Below are 17,914 nucleotides of genomic sequence, written 5' to 3' on the forward strand. Positions count from 1 at the left end.
AGGTTTGTGCAAGGTTTTATTACCCAACATCCACGTTGACAGGTTGGTCCTCCCACCCCCTTCCTCCCCCCGCCCCCAAAAAAAGAAGTGAAGAGGAAAAAAAGAAGAAAGTAGGTGATGAAGCCGCAACGCCAGTGTGCTGCAGCCTGGTGTGCTGCAGCTCGGGGCTGGAGGTGGGGGACAGCCCGGGGCGGGGCGGGGGGGGGGGATGCCCCAGGGCTCCTAGTCTTCCCCGAGTGCCCAAGGCACTGGGCAGAGCCAGCACAGAGCAGGCACCAGCCGCAGCTCTGACTGCCAGCTGGTGCTTCAGTGAGCCCTTCGCAGCACACCCCCCCCCGGGGCAAGAGACAGCCCCGCAGGCCCAAAGCAAGCCCAGGATGTACAACAGGGGTCTGGGGGGGCAAGACTTGCCCCTTAAAGAGAGGAAGTGGCTGCACTGGTGACCCTGGCACCTTAAGCTCTCCTGCACCTCTGCCCAGAGGGGATGGTGCAGCTCCTCAAGCACCCCCGTTTGCAGCCTCCTGCCTATCAGGTGCTGGGCACAGATGGGCACAGACCTGGGCCCCCCTCGCTGCGGCACTGCGGGGCTTGTCCTCTGCATGAGGCCAGGCTGGAGGGGCCAGGACCCGCGTCTCGGCAGGACGCCGTGGTGCTGCAGGCCACGGGGATGCTCACCCCCCCGCATGCCAACCCTTTGCTCCTGACGCTCTCCAGGCCGGCGGGGCGCAGGCAACATAGGAAAAGTGCTTGAAAAGAGGGTCACGGCCCCGCAGGCCACCAGGGAGGAGGTGGCTCCAGGCAGGACGCGCATGGCTGAAAGTGTCTCTTAAAAAGCTCCAAAAATGCAAACACGGTTCAATAAAAGCCCCCCCACCCCCCCCACCCTGTAAAACCCCAGCTGTAAAAAGTGGCAGCGCTTTGCAGCCTTCGCATCCCTGGCTGCCATCAGACGAGAGCAGCCAGCAGGGCTGGAGGGACCCGCACAGGGACACGCATCCACATCCCCAGCATGTGGTGCCTCTCCGGCACCGGGGCAGCTGGACAGGCCCGGTGGCAGGGCAGCCTTCATCCCCATCACCAGCCATGGCGAGGACGTGCCAAGGGCTCTGATGGCTGCTCCCAGGCAGATCCCCAGGCAGGGTGAGCTGGGGGCCACGGGGACAGACTCCCCAAGAGCCTCCAGCCACAGTGACGGGGATAAGCGGCTCTCCACCACAGCTGTAGTTGGCCCCAGTCTCTCCCATTTGAGATCTGTCTGGGTGCCCCGCGTGGCCACATCCTCCGAGCTCTGGGGCACCCACGGCACGGCAGTGGGGCAGAGAGGACAGGGCTGTGGAGGTCCAGGCTGAACGCCCCTGCACTGGGCAGCCACGGAGACCCGCGTGTGCACAGCCACGGGCTGGTCAGAGCGTGGCCGAGCCCTGGGCAGGCAAAGCAGCGGCATGGCGACGCACCAGCGTCTCTCCAGCACGGGGAGCAATGCTGCTGCCTGGTGTGCGAGCAAGGCCAGAGCTCGGGGGAGCCAGCAGCGACCTGCTCGTGCCCACCCTGAGCCACGTCCAGACCTGTGCCACAGGCAGGAGATGCCACGGAGCAGCCATCTCCGGCTAGAAAGAGCCACATGCTTCCTCATGCTGAAAAAAGCCACCAAGCACAGAGACAGGGCACCAGCCTCACGTCCCAGGGCACCTCCACAGGGCTAGGCTGGTGGGGGGACGGCAGGCTGGCAGGGGGACCCCCGGCAAAGGAGATGCCTTGCCCCAGCGTGCGGTGCTCCATCACCGCCTGCCCCAGCCCCAGGAGCCCCACACACTGGCAGCGGGCGTCTCGGGACGCCGGGGCAGAGAGCCCTCCCCGCTTCCCCCGAGAAGCCCCGCGGCACCCCCACCCCGCTGGCGCGGGCAGCAGCTCACTCCATGGCGGGGCCGGTGCGGGAGCAGCACCGGGGCCGCCGGACGTTTTGCAGCAGAGCCCGAAAGATGCTGGGCTGCCTCTTGGCTTCGCCTTTGTGGGGGGCTCCCTTGACAGAGCCGGCACGGGTGCTCTGAGGGGTCATCACCACCTGCCGCCCGTGCTCCTCGATCTGCTTCTCCAGGTGCTTCTGGATGGCCATGCCCAGCACCTCCACCTCCATGGAGGCCCCATACACCTCCCACGTCATCCCCTTCTCGTCCCAGCTCACCTCCCGGATGGGCTCCGGAGCCTCCTCCGCCACTGTCCCCTTCACATGCACCTCGGGGTACGAGGCCTGCGGGGACTTGGCCACCGGCGTCATGGGCCCAGTGGCCACCGAGCGGGTCTCCACAGGCATGGACACCTGCATCTCCGCATCCTTCTTGGAGGGCTCTGGGTGCGGGGGGGCAACAGAGCCCAGCTCTCTCTTGGGGAAGGTGAAGGCAGCAGCCCCACCCGGGGGGCTCATGGGGCTCAAGGCCACCGACACCAGGGACGCTCGGCTGTCCACTTGCGTCCCTGTGTCCTGCATCCCGGCGTCCTGCGGTGGGGTCACCTTGAAGGAGTAGGACTCACAGAGCAGCTTGGCTGTCCGGGGCTGCTGGCTGCTCCCGGCATCCACACCCTGGGCTGGGCTCCTCTCAGCCCTGCCCTGGCCCAGGGCAGCAGGGCTCAGCCCTGCCTCGCTTTGGCCCCCGCTCCCCGCAGTGCCGGTGCCAGCAGGGTCTGCCATGCCCCCCTGGGGGTGCTTGGGAGCCTCGCTGCCCCTTAGCTGGGGCGCAGCGCCCAAGGACGTCCCTGTGCCATCCTGGGGCTGCTCCTGGCTTGGAAGTTCAGCTGCTCCAGTGCCCACAGCAGGCTCCACGAATGCCACGTGTTTGGCAGGAGCCGGCACGCTCCCCATGTCCTTGCTGGGCACCTTGAGGCAGGGCTCAGGCAGGGGGGGCACGGGGGCTGTGTTCTCCTTCTGGGTGCTGGGGAGCCCCATCCCCACGGGACCACAGGCAGGGGCAGCGCCACTTGGTCCCCCGCAGCTCCCCGTCACTGCCGCCACACTTGGCTCCACGCCAGGGTCTGGGAGAAGCGTGCTGGGAGCCGGTCCCGTCGGTGATGGCACCTTCTCCACCACTGGGCTGGCCATGGTGCCCTGGGCCTCCAGCTCAGACACGCAGCAGGTCCTCATGGCACGGCCCCCCACGGCACAGCCAGAGCTGGGCAGGCACTCGCCCACCGGTGGGCAGCCAGGGGAGCTGGCGCTGGGCTCGCAGGTGTCCTCAGCCCCGGCCTGGCGGCTCAGCAGCTGCAGCCCGTCGGGCTCCTTAGCACTGCCCATGGCTGGGGAAGGCTTCTCCCATGCTAGTCCCGCTGCTGGTCTGCAAGAGAGAGGATGGGGCAGTGAGGGAGAAGCAGTGCATGGACACCCAGTCCCTCTCGGTTGCCAACTGTTTTTCCCCACGCCACCCGTGACAACAGGTTGGGTGGCTGCCTGGAGCACCCACCAGCCCCAGCACAGCCTGTGTGGTGGCAGCCGGTGCCTGGCCCCACGAGAAGGGAGGAACGGTGTCGGTCGCCTACCGTAAAAGCCAGCCTTCCCCTGGTGCGGCCAGACCAGGAACGGGATCCAGGCGCTGCTGCAGCTGCTGGAGAGGGGGATGTGGTGTAGGCACCCCTGTGGAGAGAGCAGCAGCTGGAGCACGGTCCGGGCATCAGGCTGAGAGCCTGGGATGCTCGGCACTCCCTGCCTGCCAGTGGGGAGCTGGGCGCAGTGTGGGGTGAGAGCGAGCTGGGCCTGGGGCCTGAGGTGTGCTGCAGGGCACGGCAGGGGCATGGGGCAGGCCAAGTCCTTCCCTCTGCTCACTGGGACCAGCATCCCCGGAGCTGGGAGTGACATGTGTCCCCCAGCCACGGGAACCCCCAGCTCAGCACCTACGCCCCGTGTTGCGGATGTGCCGAGCTCCCAGCCATGCTCCGCAGAGCTGGCTGCAGGCAGGCACCCCGGCACAGCGGGGGGACACAGGTTGCTGTCACCCAACTGCTCCAAACCCTCCCCAGCCCCATGGGACAGCCCTGTAGCAGGAGCATGGCGGGAAGCCCCAAGTTCTCCGGGAGCCCCCCAGCTCTGCCAGCGCCAGCGAGTCCCTCGGGAGCTGGGAGCACATGGGTCCCACAGCTGTGGGGCACTCCACGCCTCTGGCCACGGCCACTCGTGGGTCCCGCAGAGGGCAGAGCCAGGCAGACACGGCTGGAGCCGAGCGAGTGCCCCCCAAGGGAAGCAGCAGGAGCAGGGACCAGGCTGGCACCGACCCCCCCGCAGCTGCCCAGCACCGCTGGAGCCCTGGAGACAATGACACTGCCCCCCCCATCCCTGTCTTCCCACGCAGCACCCCGTTCCCGGGGGGGGGGGGGGCCTGCCGCCCTGCACCCCGACCTGCCCTGACAGCACCCTACGTCCCGGGGGGCTGTGGGTGCCCTGCCCGGCCCGGGGCTGGGTGTGCTGCCCCGGTACTGCTGCTCCACGGAGGAGCTGCGAGCCCCGGCACACGCGTGTGCAGACGCTCAGGCAGGCAGACACGCGTGTGCACACGCACAGGCACGCGCACACGCACAGACACGCGTGTGCACACGCACAGGCACGCACACGCCAGCACATGGCTACGGGCACACCCGCACGCACGGACACGCGTGTGCACGCCCCGGCCCCGGTTCCCCGGCCGATCCCCGGGCAAAGCCGCCCCCGCGGCAGCCCCGGCCGGGGTTGGTGGGGGGAGGAGGCCACCCCGACACCGACCCCGCCGCCCATCCCGGGGCCCGCGCCGCCGCCGCGCCCCCCCCCCCCCCGCCCTGGGGGTGCCGGTACGGGGCGGGCGGCGGCGGCCGCAGCGCCTCGGCCCGGTCCCGCCACGTGCGCCCCGGGGCCGCCGTTACCTGCGGCGGCGGATCCTCCCGTCCCGTCCCGCTCCGCTCCGCTCGGCTCCGGCGCGGCGGCAGCGGCGGAGGCGAGCATGCGTGGGGCGGCGGCGGCGGGGGCGGTACCGCGCCCCGGCCCGCTCCCCCCCGGCTGCCGCCCGCCCCGGTGCCCCCGGGCAGCGGTGGGGAGGCGAGGGAGGGCCGGCTGCCGCGAGGAGCGTGGGGGTCCCAGCACCCCCCGGTGTCATCGCTGTGACCCCACCGGCCCGCCCTGGGAGCTGCCCATCACCCCACAGCCCCCCCCCCCGGCATCCCCCAGCATCGCCCCCCCCCGTGTCCCCCAGGGACGGTCACCCCGGCACCCCCCGTGCACCCGGGCACAGCAGGGCACGTGGCCGGCACCGGCCAGCTCAGGGGGTCCCCAGCCCTTAGCGTGGGTCCCGTGGGTGGGGGTGACAGCCACACAGAGCCCGGTCCCTCTCCTACCTGGTGATGGAGATGGCCGCTTCCCTCCCAGGCATCACTGGGGGGGGGGGGGCTGCACCCCAACCAGCCCAAGGGATGGGGACAACGTGCCACCGCGGCGGGGATGGAGCTGGGCTCCCGCGTACCCCTCGCCCAAGGGTGGGGGAGGATGGGGAGGGGAGAACGTCCCCGTCTCCCTCTCGGCAGCGCTTGCCTCTGCTCCCGGGCTCAGGCTTTGTCTAACTCCTTCCCACGCACTCCCGCTCCCGCTGCGGGGGGGAAGGCGTCCTGCTCGCCTCGCCTGCATCCCTGCATCCCCCCCCAAAACCCTCCAGCATCAGCATCTCCCTGACCCCCCCCCCCCCCAGCTGCCTCCCATCCCCCAATAGGGTCAGGATCCCCTCCCTGTCCGGGGGATGTCAGCACTGGAGCAGGAGCTATAGATCTATAGGGTCGGGGGGGGGTGGTAACCCCAAGACAGGGGAACCTATAGATCTATAGGGTGAGGCCAGTGCGATGGGAGCTGGCACACCTGGTTGCTTGGAGACAAGGGAGGTTGGAAATGCTCCTTCCAGTAAACAGCCAGGCTGGAACAAAACCCCAAAGGCTAAAAATAGGGAGGCAGGATATGGAAATAAAATAAAAAGCATTGCTTTACCCTCCCTGGGGCAGAGCAGGGCAGCCCCATGTCGCCGCCGGACACCCCAGTGGTTGGATGGGGTGGGGGTGCATCACTGCACCCATCAGTGTGTTCCCCCCCCTCAAGGTGTCTGTCCCCACCCATGGTCCTGTGTGCTGGTCCCAGTCCCGCAGCATTGACTGGGCCCAGTTGCCCACTTGCAATTGGGGGGAGCATGGTGTGGGGCGTAGGTATGGGTTTACATCCCACGCCACCCCATGTGGGATCAGACCCAAGCCTGGGCACAGACCCTGGGGGGGGACAAGAGGCACCACAGGCAGGATCAAGTGATGGCAGAGGGGACCGAAACGTCCCCCAGCCCCTGGCCGGGACTTTGCCGCAGGGCGGGGGGCTGCGGGGCCGCATCCTGCCGGCATTTCCTTCCACCCGCCGCTCTCAGCTCCGCCGGCAGCCGCTCTCCCCGTCCCCATCGGCATCCCGGCACCCAGCGCGTCCCCGTCCCCTCCAGGGCCGGCCGGGGGGGAATCGCGGGGAGCATCCCCCCCCCTCCCCGCAGGCAGCCTTCATCCCAGGCCGCCTGCCTCCTCCTCCTCCTCCTCCTCCTCCTCTCCCCGCCCGGGCACCTCGGGGCTGGCAGGAGAACAATAGCGAGGAGGATGAGTAAGATGGTCCCCATCGCCTTGGCAACGCACTCCCGCGCTGCCGGCGCGCGAGGAGTCAGGCAGCTGCCTGAAAAGCGCATTCTCCCTCGGCGGAGGGGGCTGCCGGCCCAGGTAGCACGGCAGCCCCCTCCCTCGGCGCCGCGGCCCACGTCCCACGCCGCACGGGCAGCGCCACGTGAACGCGCCGGGCTCCCCCACAGCCGCCAGCACGCCGCCGGCGCCCGCACACGTCGGTGCGGGCAGGCACACGCGCCCGGCACACGGCTCGGCCCAGGCTTGGCTCCTCGCCGTCCGGCTCGCCGGTGCCCGGTTGTGCCGGGGAGCGGTGGAACGCAGTCGAAAGGGTCTGGTCGGGGAACGTGCCCCCTCCGGGGCTGCCCGGCGGGAAGGCGACGGGTTTCACCACGCCACCTTCACGCGCGGCTGCCCACGCTATCTGCGGGCGGGGAGGTCGGGCTCCGGAGCTGACAAATGGGAGCGGCAGGGGATGCCCGGGGGCACCAGGCTGCCATCGCTGACAGCTGTGCGTCCCACGCTGCCCCCAGGCTCCCTCCCCAGGATGGGTCGTGCTGCCAGCAGGAAGACCCTCGGCGTGCCCAGAGCTGCGAGTGCCTTGGGATGACAAGGACATTACCGGGAGATCCAAAAGCACCAAGCACCCTAAAAATAGTGCTGCATTCCCAGCCGCCTGAGTGTGGAGGTGCTGGGGGGGGAACCTGATCCCTGCCAGCACCCTCTGCCCTGGGTGCCCCAAAACACAGCCCGTGGCTGGGGTTGACCTGCCCCAGAGCTGCGGGGTCGAGGGCACCGTGCCTGGGACACCACAGCCCGGCGGCCAAGCACATCGCCCTGGATGCTCCTGGGTGCAGGCAGGGCCCCGGGTGCAGGCAGGGACATGGCCCCGGGGTCAGCTGGGGGGCACAGGCAGGGATGGGGGCACAGGGAGGCACAGCCCCCACTGCTGGGATGGCAGCGTGGGGCTGTGCGGGCCCTGGGAGCTGGGCGAGCACCCCAAGGCCCCCCTGCCCCACGGCCCCGGCTCCCCCATGCACCCAGCCCGCACACGCCCCTGGCCCTGCTAGCCCCGCCCCCGCGTGGCCCCGCCCCCCGCATTGCCCCGCCCCCGACTGGCCCCGCCCCTCTGGGCCCTCTTCTCCCTGTGCAGACCCCGCCCCCATCTTCCCATCTCCCATTGGCCGGAGAATCAGCCAATCAGAAGAGCCTTGCTGTACCCACCCCGCCCATTCCTCTCTCACAGCGCCCCCCCACGGCCATCCCTGCGGGAATCAGCCAATCAGAGAGCCGTTTGCTGAAGGGCGCGCCCTCAGCCACCCAGGGTGGCCCTTATTGGCCGCTAGCAGGGCGGCGGGGCAGGGGCAGCCATGTTGGGGGCGGTGGGGAGGCGGCTGGGCCGGGGGACCACCATGGCGGTGCCGGGGTGGTGCCAGGGCACGGCCGGCCTGGCTGGGGGCAGCCCCGACGCCCCCGGGCTGCTGGCCATGGTGGAGGCCTTCTACGGGCAAGCAGCTGCCATGGTGGAGGCAGAGGCGGCAGCGGGGGCCCGGTGGGGAGAGCTGCCCTGGGTGCGCGGGCTCCTGGAGACCATCTGGCGCTGCAGCCATGTCCTGGAGCTGTCCTTCCCCCTGCGCAGGGACAGCAGCACCTGGGAGGTGGTGCGGGGCTGGCGGGCCCAGCACAGCCAGCACCGCCTGCCCTGCAAAGGGGGTGAGGCAGGGAGCCGCGGCCCCACTACGCACTTCTCCATCCTTACCCAGCCCTATGTGTGGGGCTCGGCTGGGCTCACCCCTGCCTGGCTCGGGGTGCGGGAGGGCCGAATGAGAGGCGTCTGCGTTAGCGCAGTGGTGGTCAGGATGCGTACGGAGGTGCCCAGGAGGATGCTTTCCTTGGATGCATCCTGCAGAAGGACAGAATGCACCTGGGAGAGGCAGCTTTGCCAACCTCAGCTGCAGTCCAGCTGCTCCAGCTTGCGCTGGAGCACGAGAGCAGTGTGGCTGGTGGCCACTTCTGCATGCGTTTGACGCCTCATCCTAAACCTCAAAGCGGTGACAGTTGTTCTGAGCCTGAGGGGAGGGTCTGAGCCTCCTGTCTCCTCGCCCTTAGCCTGAGGCTTTCGCCGTGCTGTGGCTGGGCTGTTTGAAGTGCTGGCCACAGCAAAGGCCTGTGTCTGTGGGATGGCCGGCTAGTAGGAAACTGCTTTCCATTCTGTGGTGAGCTGGAGGAACAGGTCTAGATGAACAATTGCTGATGACTTATTGCGACGAGATGCTGCCATTTCAGAAGAAACAAAGCCTCTCCTATAATGCCTCTGTGCCATTTGTGGTAAAAAGGCAGGGACTCTTCATTTCTTCTCTCTCCTTTCCCAGGGGTTCATTTCAGCAGCTCAGTCGGTGTCGATGAAGTAAAAGATGAAGTAAAAGCCCTGGCTGCATTAATGACATACAAATGCGCCGTAGTGGGTAAGTACAAGGGGAACGTAAAGCACATGGCGATTTGGGCATGGGATGGGGCCATGATACAGTGAGTCAGAAAAGCTCATTAGATGCTTTGAAAATCAGAAGTGCTCCAGAAGTGCAGGATGTTCCTCTGGGCACGGATGTGCAAGGGCAAGGCTTGCTGTGACTGCAGAATACGCCACTGGCAGTCCAGGATGTTCGTGTTAATCAGGGAGCATCAAGCACTGTGCTTCTCAGATGCAGTCTCTGTGCTTGGGTTGTCATGGATTCAGCTCTGGCTGGTGGCGTTTGTGGCAGGCTCAGGGGCCATATCCTGTCCTGCCTTCAGCTCTGCTCCGCAGAGGCCGCGTGGCATTAGGGGGGAGCCATGTGTGGCGTGGGGAAGCGCTGGCCCCTTGCCTGGATTCACCAACAAGTTCATGATTGCCATGGTCACCTCCTCCCCGCCAGGAGATGGTGAGCTGGCAGAGAACATCTGTCTGCCTTACCTGGTCTTTTCCAGATGTTCCTTTTGGTGGTGCCATGACAGGTGTGAGGATCGATCCAAGGAAATACTCGGTGAGTTCACTCTTTTCCTTCCCCCACCGACAGCCCATAACTCACGCTCCATTTGCACAGCCCTCCCTCTCCGTGCGTATCACAGCGATGCACTCTGACAAGCGGGGCGAGACATTCGTAGTGAGTAACACTCACCCAGCGACTGTGAAAAGCAGCTTGGGGCAGGGAGAGGGGTGGTGAACTCTGGTTTATGGGTCAGTGCATCTGGCCAGAGACACGCTGAAGGAGTCTGGAGTAAGGACGTTCCTGCCGCTGCCTGCTGTGCTGGGGGAAGGTGCAAATCAGCAAGAGGTTGGAAGGGCAGTGAGCAAAGGGACCAGGAGTTTACACATCTCCTTTTTTCGATCCAGGATCCCCAGCTGCTGTGAATGAACTCCCTGGAGACATCAGGGTGTGCCCTGTACAGGCAGGGCAGGGCAGCTGCCGGATGCTGTACCACGGCTCTGTGATTTTTCTTGGGGCCTGCAGTAATAACTGTGTTTTGTTGTTCTCGCACAGGAACATGAGCTGGAGAAAATAACAAGGCATTTTACTGTAGAAATGGCCAAGAAGGGTTTTATAGGTGAGCGTGGTTTTGTCCCAGTTCTGTAAGCAGTGTGTGGCTTGCAGGCAGCGGAGCGGGCAGTGGCTGCCTGGCTAGGCAGGCACAGAGGCTGCCTCTCACTCACTGCCTGTCAGCAGCGCTCACTGCCCTGGTGCTCTGCTGTCTGTTCACCGCTTTGCTCTGCCTGCGCTGTGAATTTGGAGCAGGGGGAGCCTCGTGCAGTGCCAAGCACTGGCAGGGCTGGCCCAGGCTGCCTCCCAGCTGCTGCTGGGCAGGGGTCTCACCTGGGCATTATCCTCCATTCCCGCTGGCCTGCACAGTCGCAGGGAGGAGTGAAAGTTTCTCCTGTCTCAGTGTGTGATAGAGAGCTCAGTGTGTGCTGGTCACAAGGCAAAGACCTTTACACTCCCTCTTTACTTGAAATTATTGGGAAGGGACAAGGCAAAGGGCCTGCAAAAGGCAAAGGGCCTGCAAAAGCCAAAGCCACTCATGCCTGAGGGAAGCTGGAGAGACCTTGGGGTGTAGGCAGCACCACGCTTTGGTCAGGGGACCCTTGGTGTGCCCAAGGACATGACCAGCCTGTGGAAATCACCTGGCTGTACACATGCCATTGGTTGGAGCAGAGCAATCGAATTGCAAAGACAGGATTAGACAGATATTTCTATTCTGCAGGGCCTGGGATTGATGTGCTGGCCCCCGATGTCAGTACCGGGGAACGGGAGATGTCCTGGATAGCTGACACCTACACCCACACACTGGGGTACCAGGTAAGCTCCGACAGTGCTGGTTTTGAGCCCGGGATGCCATGGGCACTATGAGGGTTTGTGCCCAGAGGCGTGTGCCACTGAGTTGCTTTAGGTTTAGCTGAGGCTTGGGGGAGGGGGAGGGAAGCTGAGGCTTGGGGAAGGTCCTCTCTAGAGGACTTGCACCAGGTGAGACCTTAACCTTCTCTCTCCCCATCCTGGCCTTGCAGGACATCAATGCCCAGGCGCGTGTGACAGGAAAGCCCATCAGCCAGGGAGGCATCCATGGGCGACACTCTGCCACCGGGAGAGGTGTCCTGCATGGCATTGAGAACTACATCACCAACACAGACTACATGGACTGCATCGGCCTGAGCCCCGGCTTCCCCGGCAAGACCTTTGTGCTGCAGGTGAGTGCTCAGCCCAGCTAGAGCTTTGAAGAGGACACTTCCTTAGGACCTTTCTGCCCCTCCTTTCCAGGAGAGCTTTCAGTCTTGGCTCCTGCAGTGCTGCTTGGACATGATTTCCCAAATCTCTCCTCACCCTGTGGCAGCTGGCACTTGTTTGAGCAGTGTTTCAGACCTGCTGCGTGTGGATCAGTTTCTAAGAGCCTGTCTCTTAAAAACTCAAACCAGCAGTCAAGGGGTGCTATGCTGCTCACACTGCACAGGCATTGCCAAGGTTTCTCTGTAGCCATCCCACCTGAAAACGCTCACAAAATGGAAGCTGTGACTGACCCTCTCCTGTGCAGCAGCCAGAGCGGAGAGGTGGCAGGGAACAGGGGGCTCTGCCAGACTGGATGGAAAGAGCCGACCCCAGTGACAACTTCACGTTTCTGTCACCTCCAAACCGGCCTCAGCAAGCTGTGATGTCACCTGCAGTGAATGTCCTGCTTGTGGGTGTAGCCCCCATTGCTTCTGGGTGCTCTGTGGGTCTGGCCCACGCTGGCATTGCCTTGCTTAGCAGCCTGGGAGCTCGGTGGGACCCTGAGGGTGCCAGCTCTGCCTTTACCCCTCTCCTCACAGGAAGAATCTTCCCTTCCCTGCAGCCCAGGGCCTGCTCATAACTGCGGTGAGGTGCTTCCCCCTGCTGTAGCTCCAGGAGCTCCTGCTCTCTGCCACGCACTGCTGCCCTGATCCACTGCCTGCTCTGCCCGCAGCTGCCCGTTTGCTGCTGAGGCCACTGCTCTCTGCAAGGGAGAAATAAACTGGAAACTGCGCAGCTGAAGTCTTGCCTGTGGCTGGCACTCTCTGCTTTCCTCTGAGCACTCGCTCCCCAACGCACTTCCCTGCCGCGGGGAAGAGGCTTTGAACAGAGGCTGCACCCGGAGCTGCTGCCCGCAGTGCCCTGGGGAATGGCCCTGCCTTTGATCGTCCCTTTCCGCACATCCTTCTGCTTCGCTGATGTGGCAGAGAATGAGAAGGCTGAAGTCCTTGGCTACTGTGTGTATAATTTTGCTGTGTTTGGGAGCTCTTTTTGCAGTCTCAGGAACCAGTGTTGTTTTAGGAGCTGTAGCAAGCTAGCAAGTGCTTTGGGGCAGACAGTGCAAAATCATCTGTTCCCATAAGAGCTGAGCTACCCCCATGGCCCTGCCCTGTGCCATGGCAGCTGATCACACCTCCTCAGCATGAGGTGCAGGAAAATTGCTCGGATTGTGCTTAGGTTCTGCATGGTGTCCACCAAGAGACTGTTTCTCAACTGGATCTGTATTCTATCGAGATTGGCCCTTAGAAACTGAATGGCATGCTGTGCTTGGAACATCATGTCCAGGAGCTCTGGAGGTGATAAAGACGGGCTGAGCGGGAAGCCCTTGTCCCACGGGCTCTGCTTTTCACAACCCTCTAACTAGCCAAAGAGATCTCTGTCCTGCCAGGTCCTAGGCTCCATCCAGCCAAAACATTCACCAAGACCTGCTAGATCAGGGGTTCTTATTTGTGCTTCTCAGCTCAAGCTCCTCAGAGGGGACTGTTACCAGAGCAGCAGGTCAGTTTTCAGTGTTTGTCCCCACAACTTCCTTCTCCCCAGACTGTCTCTGCTCTGTGTTGCAGTAGGGCTTTGGCAAAGTGGGGCTGCACACCATGAAGTACCTGCATGATTACGGAGCCCACTGCATCTGTGTTGGGGAGACGGAGCCATTTACAATCCTGGAGGGATTGACCCCAAGGAGCTAGAAGACTATCAGCAGGTGAGTTGAGCCCAGTTGTTGTGGTTTCACCCCAGTCAGCAACTAAGCACCACACAGCCACTCACTCACTCCCCCGCCACCCGGTGGGATGGGGGGGAGAATCGGGGAAAAAAAAAAGGTAAAACTCGTGGGTTGAGATAAGAACTGTTTAATAGAACGGAAAGGAAGAAACTAGTAATGGTAATAGTAACAATAATAAAATGACAATAATAATGAAAGGATTGGAATATACAAAACAAGTGATGAACAATGCAACTGCTCAGCACTCACTGACTGATGCCCAGTTAGTTCCCGAGCAGCGATCCCCACCCCAGGCCAACTCCCCCCAGTTTATATACTGGGCATGACATCACATGGTATGGAATATCCCTTTGGCCAGTTTGGGTCAGCTGTCCTGGCTGTGTCCCCTCCCAACTCCTTGTGCCCCTCCAGCCTTCTTGCTGGCTGGGCATGAGAAGCTGAAAGAAAAATCCTTGACTTAGTCTAAACACTACTTAGCAACAACTGAAAACATCAGTGTGTTATCAACATTCTTCTCACACTGAATCCAAAACATAACACTATACCAGCTACTAGAAAGAAAATTAACTCTTTCCCAGCTGAAACCAGGACACCAGTCAACCCAGCCCCTGTTCTTAGGGAGTGGTGGTCAGTGCCTGTCTCTGAAATGCCCACAGAGAAGGGGGCTGCCCCTCATCTCCTACAGAGCCCACTTCTGAGGGCAGTGCTCAACACTGCCAGGCTGGGCCCAGCCAGACTCTCTTACTCATTCCAGGGCCATGGCACCATAGTTGGCTTCCCAAAAGCAGAGCCCTATGATGGCAGCATCCTGGAGGTGCCCTGTGACATCCTCATCCCTGCCGCTATTGAGAAGCAGCTCACAAGGGAGAATGCACCCTGGATGCAGGCAAAGGTACAGACCACTCATGCCACACACTCCCAACAGGCCCTGCATTGGTGTGCTAGTGACAGCAGCCCTGCTGAACCTTCACTTTTGGCACTCAGCACCCCAGCAAGGTGTCACATCACTGCACTGACAACTTGCCCACTGTACCAGAGGGACAGAGTGTGAGGCAGAGGTAGCAGGTCACATAATTTAGGGGAGGAAGAAAGCCCAAGCCCTTCCCTTTGCTGGCAGGGAGTAAGGATCGTTGGAGTGACCTTGGCTGGCTCTTCTGGCATCCTCAGTCTTCACTGCTGTATCAGATGCTCCCCCCCAGGGCAGAGGAGATGATACCCTGGAAGGTACTGGGTGTCACAGTGTTGACACTGGAAATCATAGGCACCAGGTAACAGTGATCAAAGCAGGGGACTGCTACAAATACCAGCTTCGTCCCTTCACTGTGAGCTCTAGGGACCAAAGGGATAGGGCGTGCTGGAACCTGGGACTCTGTCACAGCAAAGGTCTTTTGCAGCCTGAGCCTTTAATCATTCTGTGCAAAACATGAGGTCTGAGCTTTTGCTCATTCTGAACAGCTCTGGTGGGGAGCAAGTGCCCAGAGCCCTGCTGCCAGAAGTGGCCTGGGGGGGTGGATCCCAGCAGCAGGGAAAGCAGCCTGTCACTGGTTTCTTCTTTCATTTCTTCCACCTATCTCACCTCTGTCCTGCTTGTGCTCTCAGATCATTGCAGAAGCTGCCAATGGCCCCACTACACCAGCAGCACACGAGATATTCCTGCAAAGAAACATCCTGGTCATCCCAGTATGTCCATCCCCACGCACACGGGGAGATGGTGGGCTCGTGGCTATTAGGGCCACACAGTGTTGTCAGCTGCACCGATGTGGATCCAGCTGGGCTCTGCCAGGCTCTGGGATCAGGCAGCATTGATGGTGCTGTCTCAGTCAGCCTGTTCCCTGCCTTGCCCCAGCTCCTGAGGACATCTCAGATGCTTGGTTTCTCTTCTGAACCCTCCTGGTTCTTAGCTGCAGCAGCGATAGTCATGGGGCACCTGGCCAGCACCAGGATGTCCTGCAGCTGCTGATGGGCCAAGAGCAAACTGTGCCATGTCACACAGGTTGTCAGACCAGCTGGTGTCTCTGCTCAGAGTCAGTGCAGAGCAACCGTGGTTCTAGGATTTGGCCATCCCAGTAACCTCAGGACTGTCTCTGAGGGCAGAGCCCAAGGGTATAGGGAGGGACCCAAGGCAGAGGAGGAGAGATCCCCAGATTGGTCATGTGTCACCCTAAGCAGCACATCTGAAGCGTGTACTGCTCTTGGCAGGACGTGTATGTGAATGCAGGTGGTGTGACTGTGTCCTTCTTTGAGTGGCTGAAGAACTTGAACCACGTTAGCTATGGCCGCCTCAGCTTCAAGTATGAGCGGGAATCCAGCTACCACCTCCTGCAGTCAGTTCAGCACAGCCTGGAGCAGTGGTTTGGCAAGGCCAGAGGGGAGATCCCCATCATCCCGTCCCCAGAGTTCCAGGCCCGTGTGACTGTAAGTGCCTACAACCATGGAGGGTTGTCCTGGCTCACTTGTTTCACATTCCCAGACACTCCTGTCTGCCATCCCATTGCTGAAAGCCGAGCTTGTGGCACCTACAGAGCCCCCCGTGCTATCATCCCACTGATGGAGGGGATGGGGTGGAGATGCCGTCTGTGGTGGTACAGCGCTGCCATCTGAGGGTGCTGCAGGGAGTCCCTTAGGAGCCAAGCCATGTGCTGGAACCAGCTGTAGAGGTGGCAAGCCAAGCTTGCATTACCTGTGGTGGTCCTGCACCGAGCAGAGGGGCTGTGTTTGATAAATGAGTTTGGGGGGGCCAGCCTCTAGCCTCTTCCACAAAGGATTCACTTGTTGTCCCCCTCAGGGTGCCTCAGAGAAGGACATCATGTATTCGGGACTGGCCTACACCATGGAGCAGTCAGCCAAGGTACCTCCAAGGGCTCTTTGCCTCGCCCATCCCTGCTCTTGGGCCCCTTGCCTCACTGCAGAGACTCTGGGCTGTATTTGGGGGGTGCCCACCCACAGCACCCCATCACCAGTCCTGGCAGGTCAGCGTGAGGCCTGGTGATGGTGATTCATCTTCCCAGTGGTGGCTGTATCCACAGTTCGGGTAAAGCCTCGTGCTCAGCAGCATCCCTTGTTGCTGCTGCGTCCCTGTCCCTCTCTTCCCGCAAACCCATGCGCCCCATTTCCAGGGTTGCTTAGATGAGCCGGGGGGTGCAGTGCTGGGTGGGGGGTGGTCTCGTGCCACCTGTCGGGGAGGTGGGCGCATGCCGTGCTCAGCAGTGTGAGCTGTGTTCGTGGAGCCCACCCGTGGGCGCAGGGTCTGTCCCCAGGGGAGCGCTGTGGGGCAGCAGTGGGAGAGTCTCTCCAGACCTGCTCATAGGTGGCTCCAGGTCTTACAGAACAGACCCCTCACTGTGTCCTCTGCCCCCCCCTTGCCCCCAGACCCTCCCAGCACGTACCAACCAGCCTGACATCTCTCTCTCTCTCTAGCAAATTATGCCCATGGCTGCAAGGTACAACCTGGGCCTGGACCGGAGAACCGCTGCCTACCTGTGCGCTCTGGAGAAGGTGTTCACCGTGTACAACGAGGCCGGCTTCACCTACTGACACAGCAGCTGGCAGGGCTGCCCCTGGCATCACTGCCAGCTGTACAGTGAGGGTCACAGTCCTGCTGCACAGGGAGTGCCCGGACACCCTAGTCTCTATAAATGGTTGGTTTGAGCAGATTCTCTCCCTGCTGCCTGGCTCTCAGCTCTCCTGGGCAGGGGGCTGTCTTCCCCCATGCTCCACCTCTGCCCCAGCCCCTTTACAGCCTCCTGGGCACTGGAAGAAGCCGTGCTAATGCTGGTTTTGGTCTTCTTGCCCACGGCTGGCAGAATCAGACAAGGGAAGGAAAAAGTACAATTACCTCTAGGGGAGGGGACAGCCCACAGCAAAGCCAGCCCCAGGCACAGACGTCTTGGTCCACTGAATAACACATGGTGGGTGCTACAAGCACTGCTGCAACTGGCGCAGACACAGGGAGCAGAGCCAGGGTGGGGATTTGCAGGCATCAGCAAACCTGTTGTGTGTTCGTGCTGACTGCTGCAGCTTCACTCTTTGCCGGCAAAGCTGGCAAGCCAGCATGGATAGGGGATTTAATCTGATATTCATGGTGCGGAGACTCAGCCCTGCCTCTCACCCCGGCCTGTGCTGCAGTCAAGGGGCTGGAGGCTGGCTGGGGACTCAGGCTGGGTTGGTGGCCCTGCCCTGGGGGAGCTGAAGGCCCAAGGACTGTGCTCTGGGGTGGGCACAGGACCCCCTGCTGTGGTGGACATCGCTTAGTGGTGTGTGGCAGTCACCTGCCCTTGAGGTGGTCACACTGCAGCTGAGCAAGCTGCAGGTGCCAGCCATGTCCCTGGCCCCCTGAGGGGAGCAGGGTCACATAGGAAGGTGGGGACAGCAGAGGAGAGGCTCCCCTTTGCTCTGCACTTCTAGCACAAGATCAGGGTGCGTCTCTAGGAGGTACCTCACAAACAGCAGCACATCCTGCTGCAGGGAGGACTGGGGGAAGCCTGCACCCAGCCCCTGAACCCTCTCTGCTAGCACAGCCAGTGTCTCCTGGGAGGGAACCAGTGCTCGAGCCCAGGATTGTGTCTAGCCTCGTCCTGGCTCAGGGTCCTCGGCCCCAAACGGCCTCCTGCATTCACCTGCAGATGCAAAGCACTGCAGCCAGCACACAGGCAGGTGGCACGGGGACACTGCCTGCGCCCCAGGCCTCAGCCAGAGCGTAGCTGGAGGCCCAGGGCACGGTCACCTGCTGCTGACGCAGCAGCGAGCAGACAGCAAGGCATCT

General features: G+C 62.6%; 2 protein-coding genes across 2 annotated transcripts; one reads left to right on the forward strand and one right to left on the reverse strand.

The window, feature by feature from the left end:
* Nucleotides 1–1,909: 1,909 nt before the first annotated feature.
* Nucleotides 1,910–4,957, reverse strand: GPRIN1 (G protein regulated inducer of neurite outgrowth 1). Its single transcript, XM_052772232.1, has 3 exons — nt 4,879–4,957; nt 3,529–3,622; nt 1,910–3,326 (listed from the first exon to the last, which is right to left on the reverse strand). Exons 1-3 carry the CDS (start codon nt 4,955–4,957, stop codon nt 1,910–1,912), a joined length of 1,590 nt encoding a protein of 529 aa, XP_052628192.1.
* A 4,107-nt stretch (nt 4,958–9,064) lies between these two features.
* On the forward strand, nt 9,065–16,686 carry LOC128134359 (glutamate dehydrogenase 1, mitochondrial-like). Its single transcript, XM_052772002.1, is given in 12 exon segments — nt 9,065–9,104; nt 9,604–9,659; nt 10,158–10,221; nt 10,876–10,970; nt 11,177–11,356; nt 12,998–13,070; nt 13,073–13,131; nt 13,907–14,044; nt 14,752–14,832; nt 15,352–15,567; nt 15,938–16,000; nt 16,570–16,686. Coding segments are annotated over 12 exon segments (1,167 nt in total). The 5' UTR covers nt 9,065–9,079.
* Nucleotides 16,687–17,914: the final 1,228 nt, after the last annotated feature.

Source organism: Harpia harpyja, chromosome 20 (assembly GCF_026419915.1).
Source record: "Harpia harpyja isolate bHarHar1 chromosome 20, bHarHar1 primary haplotype, whole genome shotgun sequence".
Classification (NCBI taxonomy): domain Eukaryota; kingdom Metazoa; phylum Chordata; class Aves; order Accipitriformes; family Accipitridae; genus Harpia; species Harpia harpyja.

What these genes read in the sequence shown, in the direction of transcription:
- GPRIN1 (XM_052772232.1), bottom strand. Translation starts at nt 4,957, where the DNA reads ATGCTCGCCTCCGCCGCTGCCGCCGCGCCGGAGCCGAGCGGAGCGGAG. An exon ending in GGGAGGATCCGCCGCCGCAG is followed by an intron (nt 3,623 to 4,878) that starts GTAACGGCGGCC and finishes CTCTCTCCACAG; the next exon opens with GGGTGCCTACACCACATCCC. An exon ending in GGGGAAGGCTGGCTTTTACG is followed by an intron (nt 3,327 to 3,528) that starts GTAGGCGACCGA and finishes TCTCTCTTGCAG; the next exon opens with ACCAGCAGCGGGACTAGCAT.